Here is an 8724-nt window from a genome sequence, read left to right on the forward strand (position 1 = left end):
ACAGCCGGACAAGAAGCAGGGAGGAGGAGGAGGAGGACGAGGAGGAGGAGGTGAAGAGGAGGAAGCAGGGGGAACGAGCAGACAGGTGCAGCAGGAAGTGATGTCACAGCTCACCTGGGATTTTGAGGCTGAGGTCGCAGGTGCTGCCGATGGTGGCAATGGAGGGAGCCTGGCGCTTCCTGGTGATGCTCTCCTTCATCCGGCCCTCGCCAAACACCTTCACCGTGAACGGACTTCCTGTTTACGCATAAACGTCGCAAAGTTTAGCCAGAAAACCGAAAGAAAACGAGTCCAACAGCCAGAAACACCACGGTTCTGTTTTAACCCGCTGGTCAAAAAGCACCCAAATTACACAAAAGTCATCAGCCAGAAACTGTAAAAACAGAAAGAATCATGTAGTATTAAATATTCCAACAGTCCTTGGGTGTATTCTGTTTGGTTTGGCCTTCCATTCATCAGGACAACCTACAAAAACGACAGAAGGGAGACTGAGAAGAGAAAAGACAACCAAACAACCCAGAAAAAGGAGAACAAAGAACAACATAAACGTCAGAAAACTGTCCTAACGAGACACGAAATGACACAAACTAGACATAAAAACAACAAAAATCAGACACAAAACAAAAAAATGAGAAAAACAAGGACAGAAACGAGACCAAACTGTCTCAGACTCTGTAGATTTTACTGTCTAGAGTTCAGAGAGTTTAGTGTCATAAAGAACTCAAACCATCAGACTGGATCTAAGTTTCCCTCTAAACTTTACATCTGTGCCGTATGAAGGTTTCCTGACTAAAGGAAACCTGGAGTCGTGGCTGTTCCTACCCGGCACGTGTTGGTCGGCGAACTTGATGTTGATGATGTAGTTCCCGGGTTCGGTTGGACAGTAGGTGACTTTACATGTCCCGTCCTCCACGTCCTCACAGTTGATGTCCACCTTACTGGGACCCTCGATGGACAGACCCAGACCGCCGTAACCTGCCCAACGTCAGCAGAAACAGTTACGATGCTGAACATCTGACGGCTTGCAGGTACGACGGAGGTTCGAATCCTCACCTGCGTTCCTGGTGTCCACGATGAACTCGGCCACCTCGAAGGTGTGTCCTTCCACCAGCCCCTGGCCGTAGACCTTCACCTTGCTGGCGTCGCCGATCTCCGACTGACCAACCATGATCTTGAACGGACTGTTGGTCACGTGCTTCCCGTTTTTCATCACGCTGACCACGTGTTCGCCCACTTCCTTTGGCGTGAAGGAGATTCCTGCAGACATGAGACCAGAAAAATGTGTCTCATTTGATTGTCTAAAGAGTTTACCGTAATGTCCGGACTATCAGCCGTTACTTTCTTCACACACTTTAAATGCTGCAGCTTCAACAACGATGCGGCTAATTTATGGATTTTTACGAATTTGTTATATATTATTTATATATTTGTTCGGCCTGATTTGGTTTAAGCCAGACGTCTGATTGGGTCTGACTAGCGGTGGAGGTGAAACGGACCAATGTGCCGGTTGGGAAGCCTCTTCAGCAGGCAGGGCTCCTCGTTTCCAGACGGCGCTCGGATGGTCGCCGTCAGGCTGCTCAAGTCCGTCTCCGTGATCTTTAGGGACACGTCTGTTGCTGTGCCGACGTTGAGCTGCGACATCCTCATGGAGTCGTCACCTGGGGGTCGGACAAGATGAGACTGGTGAGAAGCAGCTCAGGTTCTGGTGCTGTTCTGAATAAGTTAGTTACCAAATAATATAACAGCAGCAAGAAACGTGTCACTGCTTTAGGGGATAAAGACAAACGAAACATGGAACTGAAAGACAACCAAAGAGAAATCTGATTAAATAAAGATCACCAGAAACGTTCAACTACAAACTAAACCCGAGTCAGGCCTTAGAGAGAAGAACTCTCTCGGTAGTGGTACCGGTGATCTTGGCGGTGAACGGGCTGCCGGGGATGTGCTTGTCATCAAACTTGACGATGATGTTGTAGTCTCCAGGTGCGGTGGGCAGGTAGGACACCGTACACGTCCCGTCTTTGTTGTCTTTACAGTTTATCTCCGCTTTTGACGGACCTTCAACGGCCAGAGACAAACCACCTGCAGGACAGAACCCGTCCATGAGGGACCATGTGGACTTTGGTGACATGTTTGGATCTGATAAACTTTGTTCAGTGTGACTAAACTGAGTTACTTCTACAGGACGAGACGTGTTCAAGTCAGCTGAGTGTCTGGTACCTTCTCCGGCGTCTTTAGTGACGATGGTGAACGTGGCCGGTCGGTTCACGGTTCCGTGGGTCAGACCGGGTCCGTATGCCGTCACGTGGCCGCTGTTGATGGCGTCGACGTAGAACTGCAGTGGACTCCCTGCAACCAACGAGACAACCTCAGGCTTAATGACTTCATGAAGGGACAAACGTTTCACATGAACGGGACGATTTTAGGGTTCGATTCATCCTGAAATCCGACTGTTTGCTGACGACACTCGACTGTTCGCCTCCGAAAACACAAACCGAAGCTCAACAGTAGAAAACAGGAAGTACAAACATTGTGTTTGTTTACCTGGGATGTGTTTGTTTACCTGTGTATGTTTGTTTACCTGGGATGTGGTTTCCGTCGTATTTGATGTCCATCTCGTGCAGACCTCGTTCAGTCGGGGAGTACTTCACTGTGACGGTTCCGTCCTTGTTGTCGGTGATGTGAGGCTGAGCTGTTCGACCGGACGGCATCCGCACCTCACCTGGAGGACAAACAAGGAAACACAAACAACAAAAACAAACAAGGAAACACAAACAACAGTTAATTTATCACAACTCTTGCTGTATTTTCTGTTCTGACATCAACAGAAACTTTCCATTTCGTGATATTTTGCACATTTAGACTCAAACCATCAGTGAATGAATTAACTATCAGTGGTTCTAAAGCTGAGGTTCAGGGCCAGTGATGGGTCCCTTAGAGAAACCTGAAGGGCCAAAAGATCTGCCACCGGATCGTTTTTAAATAAATAAATCTGATAATTTTTCTTCAATCTTCTTTAAACACACCAGCTGATGAATCCTTGAACAAGCGACGCAGTAGAAAAGCGTTTATTTATTTTCTTTTCTTTGTTTCTTGCATAAACTCTGGAGGAGTTCAGCTCTTCAGGCGTCTGAAAGTCTTTTAACTGCCTCATTTTCTAAAGTCACATCGTTATAAGAGGTGCTGATAGTTTATGTATAAGCTTCATTAAAGCCACAGAAAGAGAAAGAAGTCAGAAGACGTTGACAGAAACATGAAGACGTCGGTGGTTTGCTGTCAGCGTCTACAGATGAGCTCCATGTAGATGAGCTGCTCTGTAGCTTCAGCATCAACATCTCCACCTCCTCAGTATTTATGACTGTCTGACTCTTTTCTAATAGTCTATAGTTTAAAAAAATCTATAAATATTGTTGCACAGCCTCGAGAACAACCGCTTCTCATTTCACTGCTCATCCTGGATGAACACAGGACATAAAACACCTGTTTAAAGAGATTCAGCTGTCAGAATGATCAGCAGCTCATTATCTATCTATCTATCTATCTATCTATCTATCTATCTATCTATCTATCTATCTATCTATCTATCTATCCATCCATCTATCCATCCATCCATCCATCCATCCATCCATCCATCCATCCATCCATACCTGTGATCTCTCCTTTCTGCACCGTGAACGGGATGACCAGGCTGAAGGGACGCAGCATCGGCTCCAGCCCGTCCACCGGGCTGATCGGATCGTCGGTGGCCTGAACCGGAGCCAGAGGGAGGAGCGTTAGTGACACTGGGAGCTCTGGGAACTGATCCAGGGACCAGTTCAGCTCAGACTGGACGGAAACCAGTTAAACCAAAGTCTGAACCGAGCTGGTCCAGAAACAGACGGAAATGAAATATATTTAATCTAAAACAAACAATTAACACAAATAAATGCATTTAAAAAAGGAAACGAAAGAAAAACAGAAAAGATGAATGAACTACATAAAAAAAAAAAAAAATGTAATTAAATAAAATAATAAACTGAAATAATGGATAAAACAAAAAATAAAAACAGTTAAAATAGCGATAAAATGAATCACACAAAACCTAATTAATTGAATTAAATATCTAAAAAATGTCTAATTAAAAAAAAAAAAAAACAAATATTAAATATTAAAACCACATGAAAAACAAAATAAATAATAAAATTAAAAAACTCCTAAAAAAAATGTTTAAGTTCCACTAATTCTACAAAAAAAAATCAAAACAATGGAAAAAAAAACTATCAAAATTTAAAAAGCAAAAAAAATAAAGGAACAAAATTTAATAACAAAATAACATTTTGGGGAAAAAATGAGAAAAAAAAAAGAATTTCAAAACATAAAAAAAAATATAAAAATTTTATTTACACAAAAAATAAATAATGGAAAAAAATTAATGAAAAAGAGAAAAATAAAGCAAAAAAAACAATAAAAATATATAAAAATAAATGAAAAATAACAAATAAAAACTAAATAATAAAATGAATTTTAAAGCATTAAAGAAAGAATGAAATGCGTCTAACAGCTCTAGAGACAGTCGTTCTGCATCAGATGGTAGAAATGAGCCTGAACCGGACCAACAGTCGACCCAGAAGCTTGGTGCAGATTAAACGTGCAGCTTCATGCTGAGAAGAATCCATAAATTAATCTGGGTTGTTATTGACGAGTCAGAAAACAGACGGTTTGTGTGAAGAGGAGTCGCACCGCAGAAAACACTGAACAGTAAAAACAGTTTGATGTTGTTTTGTTTTGTTTAATTATAAATATTATCGGTAAAATCACAGAAATAAGCTGTTGACTATAAATCTATTCATCCATTATGTCCGTATCAATCATCTGTATTTCATAAACACGAACTCATTTACAATCTGTGACCATAAATCACACAACTTTACTGTATTTAAATCAACTAAAACTCTCCTTATGTTACACATACTTGCTGTTATTCTGAACCTGGTGTTTGCTGATGTTGTTTACTGTGTTTACTGATGTTGTTTACTGTGTTTACTGATGTTGTTTACTGTGTTTACTGATGTTTTTTGCAGTGCGCTCTGTGTGATCAGAGCCGGTATAAAGAGGAAGCAGCAGATGAGCAGCAGGTGGATGAACTCTGGTACCCATTGAGGGGAGAAGAAGTTCTGCTGTAACTGAAGCTGGTCACACGGTTCCTCTATTATTGGGACGCTTTCACTGGCCTGACGGGGAACAAGGTGCAGCAGTTAGGCAACAAACAAACAAACAAACAAACAAACAAACAAACAAACTGCTGCTGTAATCATCCACATTTTATGCTAAAGAAAATGGTGTCTTTTGTGTTTTCAGGAGTAAACTGAGGATTAAACCGACGTATCTGAAGGTTTGTCGTTTCACTAACAGCTGGTTTTAATGTTTTAATGAGGTTCGGTTATAAAACACACACAGAGCTACACAACATGCAGAGTTAACGACGTCACACATTAATTAATAGGTTTGAAGATCCAGTGGTTCCAACATGATCAACCCTGAGATGTAAAACATTGAGTCCCCCCAGTCTCACCGTCATCCATCAGACGCCTGCGAAGGGTTTAATGACCGCTAGAGAGCCAGAGCAACAGAACTGGACACGAAGGCTGGAACCACTGAGCTTCAAACCAAACCAGACCAAACCAAGCCAAACCAAACTAGACCAAGCCGAACCAAACTAAACCGAACCAAACCAAAGAACCAGACGAAACCGAACCAGACCAAACCGAACCAAACCAAAGAACCAGACCAAACCGAGCAATAATCACCAAATCAACTCAAACAAACCAACCAATGCAAATTTACCCAATCTAATCTTCCAAAATCAATCAAAATGAACCAAAATGACCAAAGCTACCCAACCGATCGAAACCAACCCAACCCAAACATACACAACTAACCTACCTCTTACCTGCTGACCCAGCCAACCTACCCAACCAAAACCAAACCTACCCAAACTAGCTCAACCAACACAAACAAACCAATCAACCCAGCTCAACCCAACCCTCCTGAAACCAACTAACCCAAACCAAGCACAGTACTCATCCCAAACCTGATAAACAAACTCATCCTACCTGATCAAAACCAACCAAACCAAACCTGCCCAACATGCCCAACCAAACCTAAACCATTCCAGCCCAACCCAATCAAAACTAACACAACCAAACCTTGTTAATCAACCCGGTCGGTGACTCACCACCACATGGAAGGGGCTGTTGGGGATGTTTTCTCCTCCGAACCGGATGGTGATGACGTATTTCCCCGGTTCCGGAGCCGTGTAGTAAATATCAAATGTTCCGTCGGCGTTCTCCACCACGTCCACGTCCAGCTCGGCTCCGTCCGGCGTCGACACCTTACAGGTGACTTTACCTTTCCCAGCAGCCTTAGCGTCCACGGTGATGACGGTCTCCTCTCCGATCTGGATGGTCGGGCCAATACCTGAACCTGACAAGACGGACGCCATGTTTCTAAACTGGTTTACATCCATAAAAGGACTCGACAACAACCATCAGAGAGACTAAACTTCATGTCTAACTTTAGTTTTGGGTGTTGGGGTGACGCCCATCTGTTCAGCGACAACGGATGGAAAAGAGCCTCTGAGCTGCATTAGTGAGAAGCAGATTAACCCAAATGATAGTTGAATTGTTGTCTTTATTGTGTCTTTATGCTTCTGTCAAAATGTTTTAATTCATGGCTACAGTCATCAGATCAACAGCAGGTGGCGCTGATTTTCCAGTCGTTGACATTAAACCACCACAGAAGAAGAGATGACGCCATTAAAAGAACTCAAACAGACTTTACTGAAGTTGTTAACTCACAAAAGTCTGTTTTTGCTTTGGTACGTCTTCTTTTGCTGAAACTTTCTGATGTCATTCAAGCATAAATGAGTTTTCTGTTTCTAATCAGGGTTTTATGTTCATGTTTAATCAGATTCATTCTTTTTTTTTAGCTTATTTGTAGCTTGTTTTTGTGTTTCTTGTATTAAATCCAATGCACTTTGTCTTGCTATTTAAATGTGCTGCACAAATAAACCTGCTTTGTTTGATACGTCTTAAATCAACACTAACATCTGGCTGATGGAGTCCAGATGTTCTCAGAAGGATGGAGTGGAACCAGAGGATTTATGACGGGAAACTGGAATAACAGTTTGCTTTGACATTCATGTTTATTTCTTCCTGTTCGGGTCATTATTTATAGACGTTAAAGGATAGTTTGAGATCCAGCGAACACTCACCCGGTCCGTGTCCTCCGATCGACACTGTAGGAAAACAACAGCACCGTCAGTGACACGCTAACAGATGATGGAGTCTGATTGGTGGACAGAGGACCGGTGGGCGGAGCCTCACCTGTGACCAGACACTTGCTGGCGTCTCCGGTGGGCAGGGCGTGGATGCGGTAAGGCGAGTACGGGATCTCGTCTCCGCCGTACTTGATGGTGATGGTGTAGCGCCCGGCCATGTCGGGTACGTAGGACACCGTGTACGTTCCGTCCTGGTTGTCCCGGATGTTCGCCTTCTTCGGTTTCCCCTCTGGATCCTGGAGACCAGAACAGGAAGTTAGCGCCGGTTCACCAACAGGACGTTCTACTGATCATCACTGGACTCGACCATCCGCCATCGACAGCAACATTAAAACTAGCTGCGTTTTTGTTGTGAGTTAAGCCTCAGCCAGTGCAGCAGCGCCCCCTGCTGGACGCTGACATCTGCTTAAACACAAGAACCCAAACTAACTAACCAACCCATACAGCTGTTAGAGTTATCATTCTTTTCACTGTGGTGATAAAATAGGAAAACTTTATAAAACCAGGTGTTAACCAGTTCTATGGAAGCCCTCTCTGTGCAGCAGCGCCCCCTGCTGTGTGGACGTTGAGTTGATATTGTACAAATGCAGCTCTCAGGATTATAAGCAGCTTACAGATATGTTAACTCTACAGTGCCGTAAAAAGCCTGGATGGCCGCCGATGGTTGGAGAGCAGTGGCGTCGTCATTTCACAGCCGGGTCGCTCCATTAAAAAACAAACCAAACAAATCTGAGGAAAGTTCTCCACCGAAAAAATTATACTTTCATACGATGAATACTTCCAGACGCTATTCACCGTATTAAAGTATGATTTTGAATTACGTCTTCAAACATACTGAAGTTGTTTTAAATGACAGAACATTGGATTCAGGAGGGAGAACCGTTTTTATGGAGCAACCCGGTCACACAGGATCTAACTACTCACTGCAGCAGGAGATGGATGGAGGATGAACGATGGACGTTTACGAAGCAAACAGAAACCAGCCGGTTAGTTGAGAGCCCAACACCACATCTGTCTGTTAGCTCATTAGACAAACTGGATGGAGTCAGTTCACATGTGGACCACAGAGGAGACGTGAAATAATGCAGGAACATGAAAACTCTCAGTATTAAGATGGTTCCTGCTGGTTTCTGCCGTCCATGAATCTACTGTTGGTTTATTCAGAAAACCAGGAGTCACACCAACAAGTTCTGTGGTTTTAAAAAACATACAGTTTACAACAGCAGTGAGCACAGCCCTGAGTCACCTCACAGTAATCAGATTACTTTTACATTAAAGTGTTTCCTCTGATGAACCATCAGAAACTCATCCTTTATAAAGACTAGTTTGTAAATTAGAAACCAAAGCAACCAAACTGAGTCCAGCTGTGGTTCCATCAGTCCACCTGCATGAACATGGTTCTACAA

At 43.2% G+C, this 8724-nt stretch overlaps 1 protein-coding gene across 2 annotated transcripts in view; it reads right to left on the bottom strand.

Annotated features, from left to right (window-relative positions):
- The window catches only part of LOC103369979 (filamin-C-like), a 58806-nt gene that overhangs the window by 7535 nt on the left and 42547 nt on the right, over positions 1–8724 (bottom strand). For both annotated transcript variants that reach the window (XM_008298855.1, XM_008298854.1), the window contains exons 30-41: positions 7365–7554; positions 7253–7276; positions 6215–6462; positions 5133–5210; positions 3648–3747; positions 2582–2722; positions 2221–2349; positions 1909–2082; positions 1497–1658; positions 1054–1257; positions 823–975; positions 115–237 (exon numbers count right to left, since the gene is read on the bottom strand). In XM_008298855.1, coding sequence (XP_008297077.1) covers positions 115–237; positions 823–975; positions 1054–1257; positions 1497–1658; positions 1909–2082; positions 2221–2349; positions 2582–2722; positions 3648–3747; positions 5133–5210; positions 6215–6462; positions 7253–7276; positions 7365–7554 — 1726 coding nt within the window. The remainder of the gene's footprint in view (positions 1–114; positions 238–822; positions 976–1053; positions 1258–1496; positions 1659–1908; positions 2083–2220; positions 2350–2581; positions 2723–3647; positions 3748–5132; positions 5211–6214; positions 6463–7252; positions 7277–7364; positions 7555–8724) is intronic.

The sequence above is a fragment of the Stegastes partitus genome, unplaced genomic scaffold, assembly GCF_000690725.1.
Source record: "Stegastes partitus isolate 25-593 unplaced genomic scaffold, Stegastes_partitus-1.0.2 Scaffold1357, whole genome shotgun sequence".
Lineage (NCBI taxonomy): Eukaryota > Metazoa > Chordata > Actinopteri > Pomacentridae > Stegastes > Stegastes partitus.